The sequence below is a fragment of the Megascapheus bottae genome, chromosome 18 (genome assembly GCF_031878675.1).
Source record: "Megascapheus bottae isolate mThoBot1 chromosome 18, mThoBot2.hap1, whole genome shotgun sequence".
Classification (NCBI taxonomy): Eukaryota; Metazoa; Chordata; class Mammalia; order Rodentia; family Geomyidae; genus Megascapheus; species Megascapheus bottae.
The window spans coordinates 7088354-7113479 of record NC_143526.1 but is presented as its reverse complement, the minus strand read 5'-3'; the positions used below and the strand labels follow the sequence as shown (position 1 = coordinate 7113479).

At 45.1% G+C, this 25126-nt stretch overlaps 2 protein-coding genes across 2 annotated transcripts in view; both read left to right on the top strand.

Moving 5' to 3' along the window:
* Window positions 1-4636: 4636 nt before the first annotated feature.
* Glb1 (galactosidase beta 1) overlaps window positions 4637-25126 on the top strand; it is a 97419-nt gene continuing 76929 nt past the window's right edge. The window contains exons 1-2 of the mRNA XM_090351810.1: window positions 4637-4743; window positions 23257-23423. Coding sequence (XP_090207936.1) covers window positions 4675-4743; window positions 23257-23423 — 236 coding nt within the window. The 5' untranslated portion in view covers window positions 4637-4674. The remainder of the gene's footprint in view (window positions 4744-23256; window positions 23424-25126) is intronic.
* Tmppe (transmembrane protein with metallophosphoesterase domain) lies at window positions 7267-8695 on the top strand. Its single transcript, XM_090352750.1, has one exon. The coding sequence runs from the start codon at window positions 7333-7335 to the stop codon at window positions 8674-8676; it is 1344 nt and encodes a 447-aa protein (XP_090208876.1). The 5' UTR covers window positions 7267-7332; the 3' UTR covers window positions 8677-8695.

Sequence of the window (25126 nt, the reverse complement as noted above, 5' to 3'; positions counted from 1 at the left end):
GCAGCAGCTCAGGAACACTGCCCAGGCATTGACTTTAAGTCCCAGGATTGGCCAAAAAAAAAAAAGTGAAGCGGAATTAGAAAAGAATCATATCATTTACAAGGAAATGGATGGATCTAGAACAAAGCCTGTTAAGTGAAGAGAGACAAGCAGCACATGTTTTCTCTCATAAGCAGAAGCCAGATCTAAAATACATGATAAATTATACCAGAGTCTATGTCTTCACACACAGTGAAATCAAAGGAGGATGCCCTTAGGGGAGGAACACAAAGGCTCAACGTGTCTGTGCCTTGGGTCATATGAAATAATACTGACTGAAATAAACTCTAGGAAGTGGAGTTTTTTTCTTTTCTTTTGTTCATTTGACTTTGGGGGAGTAAGGAGGGCCCAGAAATGGAAAGGAAAAGGATGAACAAAAGAAACTGTTGAAAATGGAATATACAACTGTGGGTGGAGATGGGAAGGAAAAACTGGGAGAGAATGAAGAAGAGGTAACATTGTCCAGAAAGAAATGTACTTGTAGCCAGGTGCTGGTGGCTCATGCCTATAATCTTAGCTACCCAGGAGGCCGTTCAAAGTCTGCCTTGGGCACCAAAGTCCATGGGACTCTTATCTCCAATTAATCACTAGAAAACTGAAAGTGGTGGTTGGTTCAAGTGGTAGAGCGATAGCCACAATCTAAAGAGCTCAGGGACAGTGCCCAGACCCAGAGTTCAAGTCCCATGACCGAAAAAGAAAAAAGAAATGAACTTGTTACCCGACTTATGTAATGGTAATGCCTCTGTACATCACCTGTATAACAATACAATTTTTTTTAAGTGAAGTGGACGAGATGGAGAATAGACATCCCAACTTCAAAGAACTATTCAACCTTAAAAGTGTTGCCTAGTGGTAAGAGTGCTTGCCTAGCATGCATGAAGACCCAGGTTTGATTCCTCAGTACCACATATATAGGGGAAAAAAGCTGGAAGTGGTGCTGTAGCTTAGGTGGTAGAGTATTCTAGCCTTGAGAAAGCTCAAAGACAGTGCTAGGGCCCTGAGTTCAAGCCCCAGGACTGAATATATATATGTGTGTGTGTATATACATATGGGTATATATATATATATGTATATACATATATATGTGTGTGTATATATGTATATATAACTACACATACATACATACATACAGTCCCAGGACAAATTTCCTGTCTACTGTTACCTCATGGGTCTGTGGGCCGGTATAACCAGACAAATCTAAGAGGAGAAACTAGAAATCCAGACTATGTGAATTGTCCTAATTGTTGATGAATGTAGTAATTTAATGAAGTTACTCACCATTGTGATGAGGGTCAAATCATGTAGTTGTCTGGGTCACATCTAGTTGGGATCTTTGATGTAGCCAGGAAACTACTATAATGACAGAAATCAGCACTTGCATGTATAGTTATTAAAACAAGAGACTGTAGGAGCTGGGCATGCGTAGCTCACGTCTATACTTCTAACTACAAAGGAGTCGGAGATCTGAGAATTTTGTTTTGTTATCCAACCTGGATAGGAAAGTCTGAGACTTTCTCCAATTATCCAGCAAAAAGATGAAGTCAAGTAGTAGAATGCCAGCCTTGAGGAAAAACACCAAGCAAGAGCATGACACCCAAAGTTTAAGCCCCAGTACCAGCACAAACCTTCCTGACCTCCTGACCCGAAAAAAAAAAAAAATTAGAGAGACTGTGATAAATCTAGGGGCACTGGGAATAGAGGATTTGGAGACACACCAAACTTAAAACAACAGCAAAATAGCAGTTGAGAGACATCAGGAAACAAAGCTCCTTGAAAGGAAAACTATAGAAAGAAATTAGGAAAGACACATTTGAAACAAAATCATCTCAGTTCCCTGCTTATAAGGCAGGTCTCACTTGGGGCATCTGATGTCCCCAAGTATCTCAAACTTTTGAAAGAACAAATGTGACCAAACCTGTGATTGCCACGTGCATCATCCAGTTCCTGACACACACCCACTAACTTGCTGAGATCTGTAGGGGAACTCTTAGCTGATTATGTCGCAATTTTATCTTTTCATTGTTTCATAACCAAACTTATCAGTTTCACAACTTAGCCCCCAAGATATGGGACTCAGGAGTTCCTAGGTAGGCAAGATAAGGGATTGCTCTGCAGCAGAATCTGTTTTAACTGAACATCTCATTTTTTGCTTCTTTTCAACAGCCAGGGCCTGGTTATTATCACTATTATTTTCCTGATCTAAGATTAAGTCTAGCCTCATACAGCACATTTTAATTGTCATGTTTCTAGTGGGTACCTTCCCTCTCCTCCTTTGTCTTGAACATATTTCATTTGATTATTCCTAAAACATACACTAAATTACACTCGTCAGAAACTGAAATTGTGAGCTGAAATCTGAGGGCAGAAAGAAGAGTTGTTCCCATCAGGGAAACAGATTGAGTTTGGATCTTGTATATGGAGCTCCATTAGACAGAAAAACAGTATTTTGTTTGCTTGCTTTTGTCAGTCCTGGCGCTTGGACTCAGGGTCTAGTCATTGTCTCTGAGCTTTTTCTCTCAAGGTTAGCACTCTACCGCTTTAAGCCACAGTATCACCTCTGGTTTTCTGGTGGTTAATTGGAGATAAGTTTTGTGGACTTTCGTGCAGGGGTGGGCTTCAAACCTTGATCCTTGGAACTCAGCCTTCTGAGTATTTAGGATTACAAACTAGTACCACTGGCACCAGACAAAGAAACAAAAGAAAACAAAAACCAGTCTTTATCTGTGTCTGGGGCAACACATTTTTAGCCCTCATTGCTACTCTACTCTTTTTTGTTGTTGTTGTTGGTCATGGGGCTTGAACTCTGGACCTGGGCACTGTCCCTGAGCTCTTCAGCCCAAGGCTGAAGCCACAATACCACTTCAAATTTTCTGGTGGGTAATTAGAGATAAGAGCCTCATGCACTTTTGTGCCCAGGCTGGCTTTGAACCTAGATCCTCAGATCTCAGCCTCCTGAGTAACTAGGATTACAGGTGTGAACCACTGGCACCCAGCTTACCCTTATTTCTCTACTCTTATGGTGCCTGTGCTCCTCAGACAACCTTTGGTAAAGGCTCAGGCTTGTGTATTTTGTTAGTAGTGCTCATTTCTATCTTTCTTTAAATATATAAAATTAATATATAAAAAAATGAAAGCAAAGCCATGTCTGTCATCCTAGCTATTTAGGAGGCTGAGATCTGAGAATCACGATTTGCAGCCAGCTTTGGCAGACAAAACCAAGAGACTATCTGCCTGCAAACATAAAAATGTTGAGAGTAGGAGCCAGGAGTTTGGCTAGTGGTGGAGTGCTTGCCTAGCATGCCCGAAGACCTGGGTTCAATTCCTCGGGTACCACATAGAAAAAAGCCGGAAGTGGTGCTGAGGCTCAAGTGGTAGAGCTCTAGCCTTGAGAAAGTCCAAGGACAGTGCTCAGGTCCTGAGCTCAAGCCCAGGACTGCAAAAAAAAAAAAAAAAATGTTGAAAGGATCAAATACAAAAAGAATCAAATGTACCTATTATTATTCTTCAACACCCTAGGAAGAAATAAAGCTTCTCTAGGCCTGGTGCTTTCTTGGAAGCTGTCATTTGGAATAACTTTGCTCCAGTTCAGTCATACTTAAAATACTTCAGTAGCCAGAGCAGAGATTCTTAAGCTTTATCACACATTGTAAATGTTATGGGACCTGAGATTCGGTGTACAATGTTTTATTGAGTGAGAAATGGCTGATGTATCAGGATGGCACCTGAGGTCTGGATCTCAGAATGCCATGCAAGCTACTTTTAAACCTGAAAGCCACAGGAATTCCCCCTCTTGCATAATTATAGTGCTTTACTTACTTCTTGGAAAGCAGGGAAACTTTAACAAGCCAGGAAACAGGTTAGAAACTATCCCATGACAAAGTAGAAGGTGCCTCTTGGGGTGGGGGTAGAGCTCTAGCCTTGACAAAGCCCAAAGACAGTGCTCAGGCCCTGAGGTCAAGCCTGAAACTGGAAAAAATAAAATAAATAAGAAAAACTAGGCCTCAAAACATAAGGAGTATCAATGTGTGAGAAGTAATGTATCCACTATCTGGCGAATGTAACTGTAATTCCTCTATACATTACCTCGATAATAATAAATAAAAGAAAGAAAGAAAAGCTAGGCCTCTTCCCTAGAGTTTCTGATTCAGCACTTCGAAATTCCAGGTACTCTCAGATTAGATGGACTATGGACCACACCTGCCAGCCCCGGCGTAGGGTTTAATGAGGCTAGGATTCTACGTAGTGCATTTCGGTTTAGTTGTTATCAGTCTCCCCTCGGCCCCTCATCCGTTCTCTCCGCGCGCAAGCCAAGGAGCAAGGCGATGCCTGTTAATGTGCGATCCGCCCGACTGCAGGGCCTCTGGGTCGCCATTCCAAAGTGTCTTCTCCCGTCCTGACGCCAGCAAAACCCACCACCACCACCGGCTCACTTGAGCCACGCCGATTCACGTCCGGATCCCCCCACCCCGTCTGTTCCCTCTCCCCGGCGCGGCGCGGCGGGGCGGGGCGGGGCGGAGCCTGCGCGGGGCGGGCCCAGACGGCGGGTCCTCAGCCCGGGGAGGCCCAGCAGCTGGCCCCGGCGCCCTCTGCGGTGCGGAGCCGAGCGGAGGGCGCGCGCGCGCGCACAGGGCGGTCATGCCGGGGATCCTGGTCCCCGCGCTCTCGCTGCTGCTGGCTCCGCTGCTGCTGGGCTCTGAACTCCGCGTAAGTGTGCGACATCCCCGCGCGGGGGACGCCCCGGGAAGCGCGGGGTAACTGGGACAAGGACGAGGCCGCGACCACTGGCGATCCCTCGGGGCGGGGACTCGGGGAGCCCGGGGTGTGCGGGCGGCGGCGGGGCAGGCGGCCTGCGGGGCGCAGGCAGTGGACCGGCCTGCCTGCCGCCGGGGGCGGGCCGCGCGCGCGTCCTTCCCGGCAGCACGGGTCGCTGGTGTTCCGCTCTGTGTCTCCCCCTTTTGCGTGGACCTCCTTCCCCATTTGAGCAACGAGGAGGGCGCCGGAGGGACTTCACCTTCCGGGAAGGTTTCCCACTTGCGCGGGCTCTGATGCGGGCTGCTGCCCACCTTTCGCTGATCTGCAGAACGCTCCGGAAGGAGAAAAGTGGGGTCAGGAAAGCCCCTCCCCGACTTGCGAGGGGGACAGCGGAGTACTTTCCTTCGGGGTCCCTTCTCTTCCTTCACGCATCTCGTCGGCCTCGCGCCAGTCTCCGCCGCCTGCTTTTTTTTGGGGGTGGGGGGGTCTTGGATCTCCCTTCGCATTCGTGGGACGGTGCAGGTGGAGGGTGGGAAGAGGCCAGCCGCAGGTGGCCGCCAGCTGTGCGGAATTAAGGAGGTGAGGCTGGGGTGTGTGTGGGGGGGTGGCTTCGGGGAGGTCGGCCTGGAGTGTGGGACAATCGCCCCACCGCACTGCAGGTTCAGGGTACCGACACTTGGGTGCCTTTAGCGTTCCGAGGCATATCTTAAGTAGGGGTTAGTGGAATTTGAGCCCGTGGACTTGTAAGTTACATATACCCCTTGATAAAATGTTATGTATACGTGCGTCTAGAACAGAGACAAGCCAGACACTTAAAAACCCAGGTTTAGAAATGTGAAGGATTTGGAAAACAGCTGCTGAGAATGCTTTTCTATTGGAAAGTCTTCATCTCCTGGGGCTGCTACTCCCTCTCCTGCCGCCTTTTGTAGACTAGGTCTTCTTGATTGCAGGGTCTGAGCTAGTCAGTTGTGAGAACCACCGGTGAAGGTGGAGTTGGGGGTCGAGTTTGGGGAAACAGATGCAGGAAGAAGGGGAGACAGCAAATCTTAACCAGCATTGGTGTGGAAGGGAAGCCATTAGGATTTAGGGAGGAGGAACTGGTGGATAAAGTAGTCACCAGGCTCATGCCATATCACTAGGTGGCCCACACAGGGAGGCTGGCATCAACATAGAAATATTTAGGTGTCCAGATGTTCCTTCAAGACTCCTGGTTCTAGAGCCCAAGGAAAATTCCAGGCTAGCTTTCATTGTTGCCTTGTTTGGGTTTATTTACGACATCGGTTCTCAAACTTGAACTATCCTAGATGAAATTTTAAGATAGTTTATTCTTTGAGAAGAAGAGAAAAAAATCTCTTAGATGTTAATATAAACAATATATCGCCTGAGAAATAAGAGTATCTCTTCCACAGTTTGAGGGAGGTTGTGTTTGTTTACATTCTTGCATATGGTCTGTTGCCAGATCACATGTCCTGTAGGCTCTGGAAAACACCATTGCACACTCATAGAATGGGAACAACAGCGAAGGCTTAGTGTTCGTGTGAAAAAAAAAGTCTTGATTAAATGGACCTGTTCTGAGGGATTCCCACACTTTTGGAAGCACTAATGTAGGAATAATGTTTTTTTTTTTTTGTTTTCTTTTGTCAGTTATGGGGCTTGAACTCAGGGCCTAGACACTGTCCTCAAGCTTTTCTGCTCTTGGCTTAGTGCTCTACCACTTCTGATTTTCTGGTGGTTCATTAGAGATAAGTGTATCACAGACTTTGCTGCCAACACCCATCCCTAAATCTCAGCCTTCTCAGTAGATAGGATTACAGGTGTGAGCCGCCAGTGCCTGGCTGTTTTTCTTATTTAAAAACAAAAAACAGTCCATACTCTTTGTGGAAAAACTTCATTATACAAAATACTGCTAGGGAAAGGAAAGTTAGTAGGGTGTCGGTGGTTTAAACTAGTAGAGTGCCAGCCTTGAGCAAAACAGCTCAGGGATAGGGCGTAGGCTCTGAGTTCAAGCCTCAAAACTGGCATTCACACACACACACACACAAAGACAGGAGCCAGGAGTGTGGCCTAGGGGTAGAGTGCTTGCCTAGCATGCTTGAAACTCTGGGTTTGATTCCTCACTGCCACATAGATAGAAAAAGCCAGAAGTGGTGCTGTAGCTCAAGTGCTAGCCTTGAGCAGAAGAGCTCGGGGGCAGTGCCCAAACCCTGAGTTCAAGCCCTAAGACTGGCAAAATAAATAAGTAAATAAAACACACTGCCTATCTGCCCATCACTTCACCACTCTAGATTTTAATAATAGAGTATAGCCACTGTCTGATATGTGAGTGATTTAGATTCAGGGTGGGTTGGACAGCTCTAAGTGGCCTTTGGGTTTTGAATGAGGGCAAGGATGCTATAATATCCCACAAAAGCTGATGCCCGTTCCTGGTTGCAGGCGGAGCTGACCTGGAAGTCTCTTCTTGACCACTGTCCTTTGTAAGGAATTCACCTTCCAGCGCCCACCTGCACAGAACTAGTGGGGACGCTTCAAGAGCAAGAGAAAATGGCACTCTTCAGGCAGCTGTCCCTGGGCTCTAAGGCCGCCCTGGCTGCTGTCACAGTCTTCGTTTCCATGATCCTGTCCCGCTCCTGTCTGGCAGAGAGCCTTGAGCTCCGGGCCTGGCGGTGGTTGTTTCGCCTGCAGCTTGCCTTCTTTGTCAACTCACTCATGCTTATTGGCTCTGTGTACATCTGGCGGAGTATAGTGAGCAACCTCTGCCCCTTCCCCAGTGGGGAGTCCACCTGCTTCCAGCTTTGGAAGCTGTTCGTTATGTTGTTTCTGGGCCTGGCACATTCGAGTTTCTTCACCATGCTCTTTTTAGTGGCTGAGGAACCCTATTTCCTTTCCTTGGCAGCCTACTCCTGCCTGGGCGCTTACATCATCATGCTTTTCTTCCTCTGTATCCTCAGCGGAATGGAGCAGGCCTACCAGCTCTTGGCCTGGCGCAGTGGTAGGGTTGTGGGCAGTCTTGACAAGACAAGGAAGCTGGTACTCAGGCCCGTGCTGGCAGTCGCCGTGACCGCTCTGCTCAGTGTGGTGGGGCTTCTCAATGCTGCCCAGCCCCCAGCTGTGAAAACTGTAGAGCTGCCCATTCATCAGCTGCCCGCCTCCATGAACAACCTCAAGATTGTGCTCCTCTCGGACATTCATTTGGGGCCCACAGTGGGCAGGACCAAGATGGAGATGTTTGTGAAGATGGTGAATGCCCTGGGACCAGACATCACAGTGATTGTGGGTGACCTGTCCGATTCAGAAGCCTCAGTCCTGCGCACGGCTGTCGCACCTTTGGGCCAGCTTCATTCTCGGCTCGGCACCTACTTTGTCACAGGCAATCATGAATACTACACGTCAGATGTCAGCAACTGGTTTGCACTACTGGAATCCCTAAATGTCCGGCCTCTTCACAATGAAAACGTGAAGATTTCTGCCACCCACTCCCAGCATGGGGGTGGGGAAGAGAAAGACTGGGTGTGCTTGGCAGGGGTAGATGATATCGAGGCAGACATTCTTCACTATACCGGTCATGGCATGGATCTTGCCAAAGCCCTGGGAGGCTGTAGCCCAGACCATACCACCATTTTACTAGCTCACCAGCCCCTGGCTGCTAAGAGAGCCCTCCAGGAACGTCCACATATTAATCTGATCCTTTCGGGGCACACACATGCTGGGCAGATTTTCCCTTTGAATGTGGCAGTGTATCTCCTGAACCCCTTCTTTGCTGGGCTTTACCGAGTAGCCCAGGAAACATTTGTCTATGTCAGTCCGGGCACCGCCTACTATGGGATACCCATGAGACTGGGGAGCAGGGCCGAGATCACTGAGCTCATTCTGCAGCGGGCACCCTGAGGGCTCCAGCTCTTGCCTTTTACCCCACCCCCCAGCCTGATCTTTCAGAGTAGTTTGCTTGCTTTGTCCCTCCAGCTTCTCATGCCCACCCCTGCCGGGGTCCCCTTGGCCACAATCTGCCATGAACAACGGTTTATGATGAGGTTGCCTGGCATTTCAGGCTGGTTTAACTCTAGGTGATCAAAGTTGCCTTTGAGATGCATAAAAGAGGCCAGGAGTCTCTGTTCTAGCAGAGACGGCAGGAGGCCTTGCTGTACAGTGTGCAGTGGTGATTGCAACATGAGGGTATGGAAAGAACTTTAGTAAGAGTGAGGAATTGGGAAAGGATGGGAGCCTTAACTTTTGCCTCTTGGTAGAATCATTGGTCCAATCATTCTGGGTAAGGAGTGTGGCTGCTAGGTGGTATGGGAGAACAAGCAAATAGAAAGCCCCGCTGGCTGGGGAGGGAAGTATTTTCCTGGTTGTTTCTATGAGAATCATCTTTGTTGGAGGCATTTGTAAAACCTACTGAAACCTACTCAAGTTAAAACCTGTGTTTTAGTTTGAGTGATACTATTTAACTGCCTGTCGCTGGCTTGGACTGGACTGGGCTGGGCTGGGTGAGAAGAAATTATAAGCACGGTGGTGGGTGCTGGTGATTCAACTCCTGCTTACAACCTCAGAGGGATTTTGCCTTCCTGGTTGCATTTTATATAACCCTTAGGAAGGTAATTAGGAGAGGCTGCTTTCCTATTGAGAGAAAGGAAACTGAAAAGAATGATAGGGCAAATGACAAGGTATATGAAGAGGGTTGAGGGTGTAGCCTACCATGGGAGAGGCCTTGAGTTCCAGCCCCAGCACTACCAAAAAAAAAAGGGGGGGTGTTGGTTGACATTTGGGGCCAGCCAGGTCTACCTCTGACAAAGTTCTTTCCATAGATTAATGGTTAAGTAGCTTTATAAATTCTCAGAGTCTCATGCAAGTAAGTATAAAAAGAAGACCAGCAGAACCATTGAGCTTGATATTCCTTCACAGTGATTGCTTGAGGCTAATTTCATTCTTCTCCTACCTAGCAGGAGGCAGGCCTGTGAGGGAATGGCCTGTTCAGTGTTGGCTGGCTGTTACTTTTTATTTATTTATTTTTTTGCCAGTCCTGGGCTTGATCTTGGACTTTCTCAAGGCCAGAGCTCTACCACTTGAGCTAAAGCACCACTTCTGGCTTTTTTCTATGTATGTGGTATCTAGGAATCAAACCCAGGTCTTCGTGCATGCTAGGCAAGCACTCTACCACTAGGCCAAACTCCTGGCCCTGGCTGTTACATTTGAAGAAGTCAGGAAACCAGAGCGCCTCCAGCCTTCAGCTTTGAATCTGACTTTTTTTGTGGGAAGCACAGGTTTTGTGTACCGTGAAGTTGCAGCTTGTGTGGGCTGTGTCAGCTCTACTTCCTCCTTCTCCAGCCCTAGCTGTGGAATGCTGCATAACGCTAACTACTAGGCAAATTCCAGCTTTCCTGTTGGGCCCCAGAGGGTGGCACTTGGGCTCTGATCTTTTAAGGTAGGGCCTTGCTTGGGCCTCTGGTATGATGTCAAATATCAGAGCTTATCCTCTAGAGGAGGAACTTGTTAGCATGGTCCTTGCCTGAAGGTAGGGAGACTTTGACCTTGGGATACCCTTGAGCCTCCACTGAGAAGTAAGAGGTCCTGTGCCCAGCATTGACGTCTTGCTGGGTAATCTTTCGGCTTGGGGTTAGAAGTCTTCGTGGCTAGGTACACAGACTCTGACCACAGGGGCTCACTCTGCTGCTCAGCAAGGGGACTGCCTCCGCCAGTGAGCTGACCTCACAGCCTCGGTTTTAGTGAATCTTAAAGTAACTTATTGTTATCAACCATAGAACTGTGTTCTGAGATGATGGTTGAGTTCTGTGTGGCCCAGCATAAGCTCTTAGCACTCAGTGTTACCTCAGGTTTTCAACACACAGAGGCCTGGCGATGAGCTCCTCTGGACCTAGTGGTCAGAGTTTCTAGGGAGATGTGAAGGTACAGCATGGCACCTAGTACTGGTGCTCAATGAACTGGGAGGTGCCTTCTGTTTGCGGGAAGGTCTCCTGCAGAGGCCTTATGGAAATGCTGGGGTTCTAGGACGGGTATATCTAAAGCATTCAGTGCCTGCCTCCCACCAGCTACCCCTACCAGCTTGCTACCCCTGTGATTCAACCCCATTTGGGGTTCATTCTTATGCACCCTTTCAGTTCTTATGTGTTTTATTTTTTGACCAGTTGGTGCCATTTCTCTCCTACCTTTTGGTGCTGCTTCCAGGTGGTGGTTTAGTTGCTGTTCCTATTACTTTACTAGTTTTTTGTTTGTTTTTGGTCATGGGGATTGAACTCAAGGCCTGGACACGGTTCCTGTGATTTTCTGCTCATGTTAGTGCTCTACTACTTTGAGCTCCAGCTCCACTTCTGGTTTTTGAGTAGTTGATTGGAGATAAAAGAGTCTCAAGGGTACTTTTCTGCCTGGCTTGGCTTTGAACCCCATTCCTCAGATCTGAGCCTTTCAGTAGTTAGGATTACAGGTGCTCAGCTTAGTACTTGTAGTTTTCTGATAGTTAATTGGAGATAAAAGTCTCAGACTTTCTTGTCTGGGCTGGCTTTGAGCCATGCTCCTCAGATTTCAGCCTCTTGAATAACTAGGATTATAGATAGGAGCCCTAGGGCCAGACTTTAATCTAGTAGTTTCTTGATCTCTGGATCTTTCCCATCAGTTTCTTGCATCCTTGTTTCTCCTCTTCCTCTTAGAGGTCATGGTTTTTTGGTCTGTGTACCCTTCATCCACAGTCTGCGTAAGCAGATGTTTTTTTATTAGCAGAAAGGAAATGGGTATATGCAGTGTGTAGTACAAACCTTCTCATGCTTGGCTGATGTTCCCTGACTGAGCAGTGGAAAGATCTCCACTGCTGTCCAGTATACTCTGGTGAGTAGTTCCCTATGAGATAGCCTTTGCCTCTCTCTCCAGCTCTTTTTTTGTGTGTGCCAGTACTGGGGTTTGAATTCAGGGCCAAGGTATGCTCTTGTACCCTTTTTTTCCTCAAGCCCAACACTCTTATTGCTTGAGGCACATTTCTTCCTTCTTTTCTTTTCTTTTCTTTTCTTTTCCTTCCTTCCTTTCTTTCTTTCTTTCTTTCTTTCTTTCTTTCTTTCTTTCTTTCTTTCTTTCTTTCTTTCTTTCTTTCTTTCTTTCTTTGCCAGTCCTGGGGCTTGAACTCAGGTCCTTGGCACTGCCCTTGGGTTTTCTTAAGGCTCGTGCTGTACCAGTTGAGCCACAGCACCACCTCTGGCTTTTTTTTTTTTTTTTTTTCTGTGTATGTGGTACTGAGGAATCAAACCTGGGACTTTGTGAATGCTAGGCAAGCCCTCTACCACTAGGCCACGCTCCTGGTCAATCTCTACACTTTGTTGAAGAGACTATCCTTTCTCCTTGGTGTGGTTTTGACATCTTTGTTGAAAATCATTTGACCATGTATGTACATGGGCTTTCTGTTCTCTTTCATTCGTCTGTTTATCGGTATGCTATTGCCACACTTTTGTTTACAGTAAACTATGTAATATGTGTTGAAATTAGTAAATATGAATATTTGGCTTTTGTTCTTTTTCAGTAATATTTTTATTTTTTTGACTTTGAGATTCCATATGAATTTTTAGAAAAAAGATGCCTGGGGATTTTAGTAGGTATTGTGCTGTCTCTGTAGGTAACAACCTATAGAGTTTTTGGTTGGTGGTAGGACTGTGAACTCTAGGTCTGAGCACTGTCCCTTGAGCTCTTTTGCTCAAGGCTAGAGTGCTCTACAGCACCACTTCCAGTTTTTGGTTAATTGGAGATAAGCTTTTCATGAGCTTTATTTCCTGGGCTGGCTTTGAATCACCATTCTCAGATCTCAGCCTACTAAGTAACTAGGATTACAGATGTGAGCTACCTGTTGTTAGTCCATTTTGATGGCATAACTGAAGTAGTATTATAGTTTTTATTTTATAAGGTTTTTGTCTCCTTGGTTAGATTTATTCCTAAATATTTTATTTCTTTGTATGTGTGTGTCCATGTGTACTCATGCATACTCATGTAAGAGCTTTGTGCTCTTTCTGTTTTTGCTCTAGGCTGGTGCTATGTCACTTGAGCTACCAGCTTTTTGCTGGTTATTTGGAGATGAGAGTCTCACCGACTTTTCAAACCTCTTCAAACCTCGATCCTCCAATCCCAGCTGTCTTGAGTAGCTTGAGTTACAGGCATAAGCCACCAAACTCATTTTATACTTTCTAATGCTTTTGTATGTGGATTTGTTTTCATTTCCTTTGTGGATTGTTAGTGTATGTGGTGATTTTGTATCATGTGACTTTGCTGAATTCATTTATTGTAACAGTTTCTTTTTGTAGAACCTTTATAAATTTTTATGTGTATGTAAGACCACATCATCTTTAAACAGTTTTACTTTTCCCCTTTCTAGTTTGAATACTTCCCTACCCCTAGTTACTATTTTGAGTATAAGTGACAAGAGCAGCTGTCCTTGCCTCATTCCTAATCTTAGAGGAAAGGATTGCCTGCTTTTACCACTGAGAAAACACTAGCTGTGAGCTTTGCATAGCTGGCCTTCATTCTGTTTAGGTGGCTTCTTTCTCTTCTTAGTTTGTCAGAAAAGAGGTTGGGTTTTGCTCTTTTGGCCTCAGATGGGTAACTATGTGATTTTTGCCTTCTGTGCTATTACTATGGTGCAGCACATGGGTTGGTTTTCTGTTTTTTTATTTTTTAAATTATTGTAAAAATCATGAGCAGTGGGATTACAGTTACATAAGTCAGGTAAAGAGTACTTTTTTTTTCTTTTTTTCTTTTCTTTTTTTTTTTTTTTGGCCAGTCCTGGGGCTTGAACTCAGGGTGTGAGCACTGTTCTTGGGCTTTTTCCTCAAGGCTATCACTCTGCCACTTGGGCCACAGTACCACTTCTGGCTTTTCTATGCATGTGGTACTGAGGAATTGAACCCAGGTCTTTGTACATGCTAGGCAGGCACTCTACCCCTAGGCTAAACTCCTGCCCACCCCCTCCTTTTTTTTTTGACAATGGCACTCCCCTTCCCTGGCTGTCTCTCAGATGAATTAATTTTCTTATGTTATATTCCAGGAATAACCCCCACGTGGTGATGATATATAATACTTTTTAATATGTTCAGTTCAGCTTTCAGGTATTTTTGTACATGATTTTTTTCTTTTTTGTAGGTTTGTTTGTTTGTTTTTGTTGTTGTTATTTTTTGTTTTTTCAGTCCTGGGTCTTGAGAAAAGGGCCTGAGCACTGTCCTTGGGCCTTCTCAAGGCTAGAGCTCTCCCACTTGAGCCACAGCACCACTTCCATCTTTTTCAGTGTATGTGGTACCGAGGAGTCAAACCTGGGTCTTGGTGCATGCTAGGCAAGCACTCTACCACTAGGCCAATCTCGCAGCCCTTTTTTCCTTTTGCTTTTTCCTTTTCTTGTTTTGTGTATGTGTGTTTGTATGTGTTAGTAGTGGGGTTTGAACTCAGGGCCTAGGTGCTGTCCCTGAACATTTTTGTTCAAGGCTAGCTCTCTATCACTTGAGCCACAGCTTCACGTCTAGCTTTTTGGTGCTTAATTAGAGATAGGACTCTTTTGGACTTTCTTAACTGAGCTGACTTGAAACTGTGATTCTCAGTTCTCAGCCTCCTGAGTAGCTAGGATTATAGTGGTGAGACACAAACTCCCAGCTTATTGGTGATTTTTGCCTCACTACTCATCAGAGATATTGGCCTGCAGTTTCTTTTCTTTTTTTTTTTCCCTTTGTTAGTCATAGGGCTTGAATTCAGGGCCTGAGTACTGTCTTTGAGCTGTTTTTTGTTCAATTCACAGCTCTACTGGCATTTTGGGTAGATTATTAGAGACAAGAGTCTTGGAGCCAGGAGTTTGGCCTAGTGGTATAGTGCTTGCCTAGCATGCATGAAGACCCAGGTTCTGTTCCTTGGTACCACATACATAGAAAAAGCCAGAAGTATTGCTCTGGATCACATGTTAGAGCGTAAGCCTTGAGGAAAGCCCAAGGACTATGCTCAGGCCCTAATTTTGAGCCCCAGGATGGTCAAAAAAGAGAGAGAGAGAGGGAGAGAGAGAGAGTATGTGTCTCATGGACCTTCTTGCCCATACTGGCTTTGAACTTCTGACTTTTTGCTAGTTATTTGGAGTTAAAAGTGTTACAGATTTGGAAGTGACACTGTGACTCAAAAGGTAGGGCAGTTGTCTTGAGCTGAAAAGCTCAGGGACAATGCCCAGGCCCAGAGTTCAGATCCCACAACCAACCAAAAAAGTGTTAGATTTGTCTGCCTGGGCAGGCTTTGAAGTTTAATTCTCAGATCTCTAGCCTGTAGCTAGGGTTATAGGTATGAGCCACTGGTGTCTGGCTCTGTAATTTTTTTTTTTTAATGTTTGACTTTTACCCTGAATTTTTAAGAATCTTTTTATGTTTTTATTTATGTATTTTGCCAGTCAGTCCTGAGGTTTGAACTCAGGGCCTGGGCACTGCCCCTGAACCTCTTGTGCTCAAGGCTAGCATTCTGCCACTTGAGCCATAGCACCACTTCTGGCTTTTTCTGTTTATGTGGTACTAAGGAATTGAACCCAGGGCTTCATGCATGCTAGGCAAGCATTTGTCACTAAGCCACATTCCAGTCCTACACTGGGAATGTTTCTAGTAACCTTATACAATTACTTTATCCTACTCTGTATGATACTAGATTCTAAACCATAACACTGCTATTGTTACCAAAATGGAATCTATTGGATACAGTTGATTTTTTTCCCTCTCTCTGTACTTTATGCTGTACTTTTCTAAAGACAGTCAAATTAGTACTTCAAATTCACTTGAACTAAATCTTTGCCTGTGTGGTAAGTTAGATCTGTTTGCTTTTGTTTTCTTTAATTTTTATTGTTGTCAAGAAGGTGATGTACAGAGGGTTTACAGTTATGTAAGTCAGGTAATAAGTAGATTTCTTTTTAGACAGTGTCACCCCACACATAACCTCCACTCCCAGTTTTTTCCTCTAGTCCCACCCATAAGTTGTTTAGTTCATTTTCAACATAGTGTCTAGTGAGTACCACTGCTGCATTTGTACACTCTGGTTTTATTTGTTAAGAATTGTTTTAGTTGGGCATGGCGGTTTCATGCCTATAATCTCAACATTCAGGAAGCTGAAGCAGGCTGGCTGCATAGCAAGATTCTGTCTCAAAAGATGTTTCAAGCAAGGTACTAGTGGCTCATGCCTGTAATCCTAGCTACTCAGGAGGCTGAGATCTGAGGATTGTGGTTCAAAACCAGCCCCAGCAGCAATGTCTGCGAGATTCTCCAATAAAAACTACTTAGCAAAAAACAGAAGTGGCAAGTGGTTCACGTGGTAGAGTCCTAGCTGTGAGCAAAAGAAGCTCAGAGACGGCACCCAGGCCCAGAGTCCAAGCCCCAGGTGGACAAACAATTTTTAAAAAATCATCTTTTTAAAACTTGTATTTTGAGGTAATTGAATTTGTGAAGGTACATGAGTGCAGTACAGAACTACTCAACTTGTCTGCATCCCCTTCACTCCTCCTCTCCCTACTTCCCTGTCACTCTGCCATTTTCCTTCCTCTTCTGTTGGAATTCATCTTTCCTATTTACAGATTTTTGGGATAGAGGAACAATATGTTTGGCAAGAGACGAGTATGCATAAGTGAATGCGCGTAGACTGTAAGCCAGAGCCCATCACCAACTTGGCCCTCACTGTTTGAGGGGATGGCCACAGCGATCAACTGGGTCATTTCTCCAGTCTATTCCAAATAATGGTGTGTCCACAACAGTCTCTTAGCTTGGGTATGACCAAACCTCCCTAGAGTCACCAGAAATGTTACTCCAGTATTTCTTTCCGTTTTTGTTGTTCTATGGACTGAGGGGATTGAGAAGCCCATGGTTTACAACCCTCCTTCACTCCTTCCTGTCTCCTAGCCTTTGGAAGCTAGTGAGGAAGGGTTGGACCTCTGCCACCCAGCAGGTGAATAGCTGATGCCAGGAATTACCCAGGATTTTGGTCTCTGAGATGAGTTGAAAGGCTGTGTAGGAGGCTGGGGGTGGAAACTCATGGGAGTAGCTAGCTTCCAGAGTTTTCTTGCACCATCTGAAGACCAGCTGTCTCCATGACCTGTGATCTGATATCACTGAGCTGCTATGATTTCTTATGAGACTCAAGAAATGTACATAAGCAATATAAATACAAATACTTTTTATTCCTGGGAGTCAGGAAAGTTGGGGTTGTTCATGTTACCTGGTGATATGAATATTATGGTATGTTTAATGTTTTTTTTCTTTTTACAAAATGCTTATTTACCACTGAAATAAATATTTTAAAAATTATACTGGTCAGTATTAGGTCCTTGATGTATATTATGGTTCAAGGATGTTTCATTTCTGTTACTGTTTTTGTTTCCAGGATTGTATTCTGAGGGCTCTGAAAAGGTATGAGTTTTGTTTTGTTTGGAATTCCTTTTTGATTTGAGTGTTTCCTATGACCTCATGCCTTGTAAGTAATAATGCTTCCATGCCCCTGCAAGTGTGAAATAAAATTATCTTTCTTCAACATTCCATTCTAGTGCTAATTCACTTAGAAGAGAGAGAATTTGTCAGTCTCTGGTTACTCAACTTGGCTACTTAGGAGGTTGGGATCTGAGGTTTGTGGTTCAAAGCTAGCCGAGGTAGAAAAGTTCTTGAGACTCAATTTCCAGTTAACCAGCAAAAAGTCAGAGATGGAGGTATGGTTCAAGTGGGAGAGCACCAGCCTTGAGCAGAAAAAGCCAAATGAGAGCATGAGGCCCTTAATTTAATCGCCAGTACCAATGCACACATACACAGACAGAATCTGCACATACGGGAAATTTGGGCTATATGTGTTTTATGTGTAATAATAATAATAATTAAATCTCTGAAGGCAGCTTTCTTCCCCAACCTTTTCTTTCTTCTACTCTCCCAATCCCCTCCCCCCACCTTTAAAAATTTTTTGTGGGTAGTGGGGTTTGAACTCTATGGGCCTGGGCACTGTCCCTGAACTTTCAGCTCAAGGCTGGCACTCTACCACTTGAGCCACAGCACCACTTCCAGTTTTCTGGTGGTTGATTGGAGAAAAGAGTCTCATGGACTTCCCTGCCTGAGCTGGCTTTGAACCACGATCCTCAGATCTCAGCCTCCTGAATAGCTAGGATTACAGGTACCAGCATTCAGCTCCTATCCCCTCTTTCTGTTTTGTCATTCATGGGGTTTGAACTCAGGGCCTGGGTGCTGTCCCTAAGTGTCTTTTGCTCAAGGCTAGTACCACTTTTAGCCACAGTTCCACTTCTGGTTTTTAGGTGGGTAATTGGAAATGAGATTTTCATGGACTGTCCTGCCTGGGCTGGCTTTGAACCATGATCCTCAGAACTCAGCCTCCTGAGTAGCTAGGATCACAGGTGTGAGGCACTCGTACCCAGCGGCCTACCCCATTGCTTGATCTCTTCTGTCAGTGGTGCTGCAGCTCAGCAAGTTCAAAATGACGCTGACTCTTCAGGTTGAATCTTCTTAGGTGAGAACTTGGAATTCATTTTTTGTTGTTGTTCAAAACCAGGGCTCTATCTTGGACCTGATGCTTTTGCTCATTGGCTAGTGCTTTACCAACTGAGCCACGCCTCTAACCCCATCACTTTGAATTCATCAGGTAGATTATCCTTGTTCCGTTGGCTGTGCCAACTGTACCCTAGATGAGGTCCCTGAGCTAAATAATGTAGTGTCCTGTGTCATTGAACAAGCAAGACAGTCCACCAATGTCCTAAGACACAGAGCCAGTCATGTGTAGAGTTGGGCAGCAAGCATAGCCTTGAGGCAAGAGAGAATGAGGACATGGCTGTCCTGCTTTTTATCAAACTGCTTTTGACGTTTTTTAGCCATAGGATTGTAACAAGATTAGAACATTTGCAGCAGAGCAAGTGCTACACATGGAATTATCAATCTCAATTGTTCCATAACAACTGCACATTAACCAAGGTTGCTGCCACCAGCACTGTACTTGGCTAATCAAGTTGCCTACTTGCATCTCCCGCTATTTGTCATTTACAGGAGCACACACCTATTGAACGGAGATAGAATGGGAATGACCTTTAAATATTTTACTGAGAGACACAGTAACGGCTGCCATTTCCAGAGTGGGCTCTTGCTTCAGATTGATTTGGGGTGAGAAGATGAGAACAAGAAGTTTTAGAAACTACCATTTGATCCATGAAGGCTCTTATACCACACAGGATCCTGCTGGCTGTTAATTAAAACTATCCCAATTTGTACTCAGGGCCAGGGAAACAATCACAGGGTGAGTTCTCTGACTTAGATTTGCTGTATGAAGGACTTGGGTCAAGACTCCATAATCCCCCGGCCACTGTAAGAGCAGTAGAATGATGGAATCTCACAGCTCTGGCATTAGACCCTGCTTATAACCAGTAGCCTTCAGAAAATCTGGAATGCCTTTTAGGACACAGGTATCCTATGTCTGGGGGACTTAGGGATTGTGGAATATCCACTGTGTAGTTACAGGAGCATTGCAGGAACCTTCTCATCCAGTTGGCTGTGTCAGAGTTGGTCCAAAGCCAGAACTGGATAAAAGCATCACAGTTTTCCATGGCAGTAGCTGACATCAGCCTTATATTCACAAGTGTTCAGGCATTCATTCAGCTGGTATTAAGGTCTTGAACTCAGAGCCTCACACTCTAGCTTGGCTTCCACAACTACACTCCTGGCTTTTTAGTGGTTCATTGGCGATGAGGGGTCTCATAGAGTTTCCTGCATAGGCTGACTTTGAACTGCGATCCTCAGATCTCAGTCTCCTGAGTAGCTGGGAGATTCTAGATGTTTGCCACCACTACTTAGCTTTTTTTTTTTTTTTTGTCTTGTCAAACACACTAAGCAGCAGCTTTACCAATTGCCTGACCATCTCACCATGCTTTGTTTTTATGAGCCATTCTGTAAGATTACTATTGGCTGCCGCCAGGTCTTCTTAATAATTGTGTTGACCAGCTTTAATGGGTAAAGCAAAGATGCCCTCATCCCCAGTGATAACCAGAGACCCACAAAGGTGCCCTCATGAACACATGCCTTACTGAAGGAAACATTCTCAGAGCTTTCCTGGGGTGAATAATCAGATGGTGGGTCTCTGTTTACCATTTTTTACATTGCTAATCTGTTGAACCCTCCCATGCCTTCTTCAGAGTCCAGGGAAGTCCTGACATCTTCCTTTCCTACAGGCCAGTATCGTGTCTAGATTCTATGGAGCCAGCCCATAAACCAAGGGACTGGGAACCTTCATCAAGATAGCGTGGGAGTCATGAGAAAGGCCATCCTGCTAGCAACTTCCTACTTGCAGCTGTCTATTTTAGGCCCTTAAGAACAATTCTCATTGTCCTTCTATGGCTAATTTTGTGGCCTTTCTGTTATGATAGATGAGAATCTCTAAACATTATGCTGCTAGTCACAGACTGCCTGGAGTGAATGGCTGACCTAGGCCTGTCAGTCTGTCTCTTGAAAGCTTCCACTTGTGTTGACAGAAGCCAGCCATGATCCTTAGGAGTTCATGATCCTTAGGAATTAGCAATGACCAAAGAGCTGTTGGCACCTCTCCCGTCCTGCCTGGACCTCCTCTCAGCCCAGCATAAGTGAGGGATTTGTTTTTGTGCCATCACAGCTTAGGGCCTTTCTGGGTTCCTCTCGAAAAAAATAAGAAATGTAGTTTTAGCTGCCAGGAGGCTTATAAAAGCATCCAAGAACATAAGAGGTGAAAAGAAGGAAAAGCCTCTATAATAAACCTGTGTGACATAGCAGTCACTGTAGACAACCGAGATGATTCTGCCAAAACTTTCCTGAAAAGACAGGAAAATATAGTGACATGTCCTTCATGTCCCCCAGTGACTGAGGGTTGCACCTAGAGCCCTGTACCCCAGCAACCCTGGACTCTGCCCAGCAGGTCCTTCTGGTGTAGGGACAGGAAGGCAGCAAAGATCTGATGTATGAGTTTGAGGAGAGACTGCAGAACCAAGTATGCTGAGCTTATGTGTGTCTGTATATCACTACTGCACACGGTTGATGTTCCAGGTGACATCAGTTTTCGTTTTTGTTGACTGTGGGGTTTGAACTCAGGGCCTGTATGCTATCCCTGAGCTTTTTCATTCAAGGTTAGTGCTCTACCACTTTGAGCAACAGCTCCACTTCTGGTTTTCTGGTAGTTAATTGGAAATAAGGGTTTTACAAGCTGGATGCCCATGGCTTACACCTGTAATCTTAGCTACTCAGGAGGCTGAGAAACTGAAGCTCAAGGTTCAAAGCCAGTCCGGGTACAAAAGTCCATGAGACTCTTAGCTCAGATTTTTCTTAAAGTGAATGTTTGTTTTGTTTTCAAAACACTTTATTAGGTTGTTGTTAAATGCTTCATTTTCTAGTAATCTTCTTTTGATATTACTGCTACAATACCACTGCTTTGTGGAGCAACTGCATCACTGAACTTTAGAACATCTCACATCTTATGTTTAACTCACTGTTTTTAGCTATTACTGGGCTTGAACTCAGGGTCTTGTAATCTCACTTGGTTTCTTTTTCTGCTCACGGCTGCCATTTGAGCCACAGCACCATTTCCAGCTTTTTCTGATATTAATTGGGAGATAAAAGTCTCATAGACTCAGCTCTCAGCATCGTGAGTACCTCAGATTACAAGTGTGAGCCATCAGCCCTCAGCTGTCTTTCTGTCTGTCTCTGTGTCCTTCTCCCCTATCAGCTAGGACTGTTGCAAAAAAAAAATTTAAAAAAAGTTTCAGACCAGGTATAGGATGAGTGAGACCTTGTCTCAAAACAAACAAGCAAAAAACAGGTGCCAGTGGTGCATACCTGAAATCTTACCGACTCAGGAGTCTTGAGATCTGAGGACCAGTGAAGCCAGGCCAGACATACATTCAAAAAACATTTTATTTCCAACACATCAACAAAAAGTCAGAACTAGAGACCTGGCTTGAGTGGTAGAATCCCAGTCTTGAATGAAAGCACCAGTGATTAAAAGCTGAAGGCCTAATACCAATATACAAAAAATTATTTTATTTTCAGTTAGCTTTTTTTTTTTTTTTGCCAGTCTTGGGCTTGAGCTCAGGGCCTGAGCACTGTCCTTGGACTTTCTCAAGGCTAGAGCTCTACCACTTGAGCCTCAACACCACTTCTGGCTTTTTTCTATGTATGTGGTACTAGCTAGGCAAGCACTCTACCACTAGGCCAAACTCCCGACCTCTTGAGTTAGCTTTTATTGCATGTAATCCATCTGCCTTGAATTGTTTGCCTTCCATTCTCCAGTTGGATTTCAGGGCCACATGTGATCTAGTACTCACAGTGTTTTACTATATGGTTTCAAGCGTAACACCCAGTGGATTGCCTACCATGGACTGACAGTGCTGCTGCTGTGGCTAGTACTGTGACCTTTGGGTTGGAGAACACTGGTCACATGGTTTCTTGTACTGGATTGTGTGGACACCTGCTGCCTGTTGTTACCTTTTTCCTCCACCTGGGTGCAGTGTTGCACCAGCCTCTGTCTCTTCTGTGTCATAGCCTAGATGATCCCCAAATGATGTTTCTCATCTTACATTCCAACCCAACGGAGATATGCAAGCAGTGTAACTATATACATATATGCAACAAAAGTTTCATAAAGTAAAACTTGATGCTTTTCTCTTTTTTTTCCCAAAGGATGTTATCACAGCCTTCATTACTCACAAATTTGATTATAGCCTATAACATGGGGAGGGGAAATGTTGCCTTGAAATTTCTTTACTCAGGCCGGGAGTTTGGCCTAGGGGCAGAGTGCTTGCCTCGCATACACAAAGACCTGGGTTTGATTTCTTGAACCCACATACATAGAAAAGGCTGGAAGTGGTGCTGTGGCTGAAGTGGTTGAGCTGTAACTTTGAGAAAGCTTAAGGACAGTGCTCAGGCCCTGAGTTCATGCCCTGGGATTGGCAAAAAAAAAAAAAAAAAAAAAAAAAAAATCCTGTGGTCTCCTGGGTACTGGATCCAGGATTGGATAGTTAGGAATGAGATGTAGGAATAGAGAGAAAATGTGGCCAGGTTCGTATGGGGCTCAGAGCAGCAGCTACAGATGGAGCTTTTCTTGCGTGTCTTTTTGATCTGTATGAGAATTTTCTGAATGGGTTCTGGTGATCCCACTGACCCTAATATTGAGCTCATCTAAATGCCCAGGCCTGTGTGATTTTTGTTCTCAAGCTCCATGAGCTGCATGATGGACTGTGGTTTTGAACTCACTTTGACCAGTGCTGCTCTCTGAGGGCTTAGACCTATGGAATCCTGCATTCAGATTGCCCTGGTGACTCAGTTGTCTGCGTTCACACACAGTGGTCCTGGCTTACTATGGTAGTGTTTGTTTGTTAGACCAGAAAGTCAAGCATTCATGGTGGGGGTAGAACAGGCAGGGAATCACCTGGAGCAATGAAGAGGATGGAAATTCCCCTCTGACCCCATCCTTGCTTTGTAGAATACCTCCCGGACGTTTGTGCTAGACTACAGCCAGGACCGCTTCCTCAAGGATGGCAAGCCATTCCGCTACATCTCCGGAAGCATCCATTACTTCCGAGTGCCTCGCTTCTACTGGATGGACCGGCTGCTGAAGATGAAGATGGCTGGGCTGAATGCCATCCAGACGTAAGTAAGAGATACTCAGTGTCCACTGGGGTCTGAAGGCCTTGAAAGAGGATACAGCTGCATTATTCAGAGCAGCTGTTTAATTGCTAAGGAATGGAGGAAGGCCACTTCCCTGTGGCCCTCTGGGAGGTGGTTGTTATAAACTGGATTGGATTCAGATAATTGCATTCAGATAATTTGCTCCTTTTTCCAGCCTTGAGTTTTGTCTCTGGAAATCATGAAATACCAGCTTTGAAAGGTAAATGTGGCCGGGTGTGTTGGCACACACCTGTAATCCTAGCTACTTTGGATGCTGAGATCTGAGAATTGCTGTTCAAAGCCAGCCCTGGGCACTAAAGAACGTGAGACTCTTATCTCCAGTTAAGCTGTACAAAATGGGAAGTGGGGCTGAGGTTTGTCCCAGGGGTAGGGCAGTAGCCTTAGTGGTAGAGTGTTTGCCTAGCATACACAAAGACTGAGGTTGGATTCCCCAGTACCACATACATAGAAAAAGCCCAGAGTGGTGCTATGGCTCAAGTAATAGGGCTCTAGCCTTGTGGAAAGCCCAAGGACAATGCTCAGGCTTGAGTTTAAGCACCAGGACTGGCCAAAAAAAAAGAAAAGGTAAAGGGGTGGGGGTTGGAAATGTGGCTTAGTGGGAGAGTGCTTGCCTAGCATTTATGAAGCCCTGGGTTCGATTCCTCAGTACCAAATAAACAGAAAAACCCAGAAATGGCGCTTTGGCTCAAATGGTAGAATACTAGCCTTGAGCCAAAGAAGCTCAGGGACAGTGCCCAGGCCCTGAGTTCAAGCCCCAGGACTGGCAAAAAAAATTACATAAATAGAAAAAAAAAATAAAAGGTAAAAGTAAAGGTGGGACTGGGCTTTTTAGTACTTGTGTCCCAGCTAGGCAGGTGGTAGAATCACCACTTGAGGCTTACCCAATCAAAACTGGAGACCTTATTGAATAACAATTAAAAGGCTGGGGGTGTGGCTCAAGTGGAATAAACCACAAAACCCAGAGTTTAATTCCCAGTACAATCAATCATTCAATCAATCAATAAATGCAAACGACAGCACTTTACATTCCATTTCTCTAAGGTAGGCATTACACTCCTATTTACAGCAGGTAAAACTCAAGTTCCTCCAAGGTCATAGCTTTGGGCAAAGATCCAGCTAGGATTGGTGCATAAAGGAGTTTGTAGGCAGCCATAGCTTTTCTTGGCTCTTACACATCTTAAGTCTTGTGCTTAGATGGATTTCTGAACCCATTTGCCTCCTTGGTTTGCTGGGGATGACTATATATGCTCGGCTATAAGGCATCCTACTACTCATTGCCCTGTCTCCTTTATTTATCTATTTTGCCAGTCGTAGGCCTTGAACTCAGGGCCTGAGCACTGTCCTTGGGCTTCTCAAAGCTAGAGCTCTACCACTTGAGCTACAGCCCCAGATCTGGCTTTTTCTATGTACGTGGTTCCAAGGAATCAAACCTGAGCCTTCATGCATGCTAGGCAAGCACTTTAACCACTAGGCCAAACTCTCAGCCCTGTCTCCTATTTTGCTGCTGCTGTGACTAACTGGAAATATCGAGGAGGCTGGCCACTCTGGTTTTTGCAGAGCTGATGATGATGACCAGTAACTGATTCAGAGATCAAAAGTGAAAAAAACACACAAAAACCCAGATGATTCAATGCTCTTCTGGGTCTAAGGATAAGAGAAGGGCA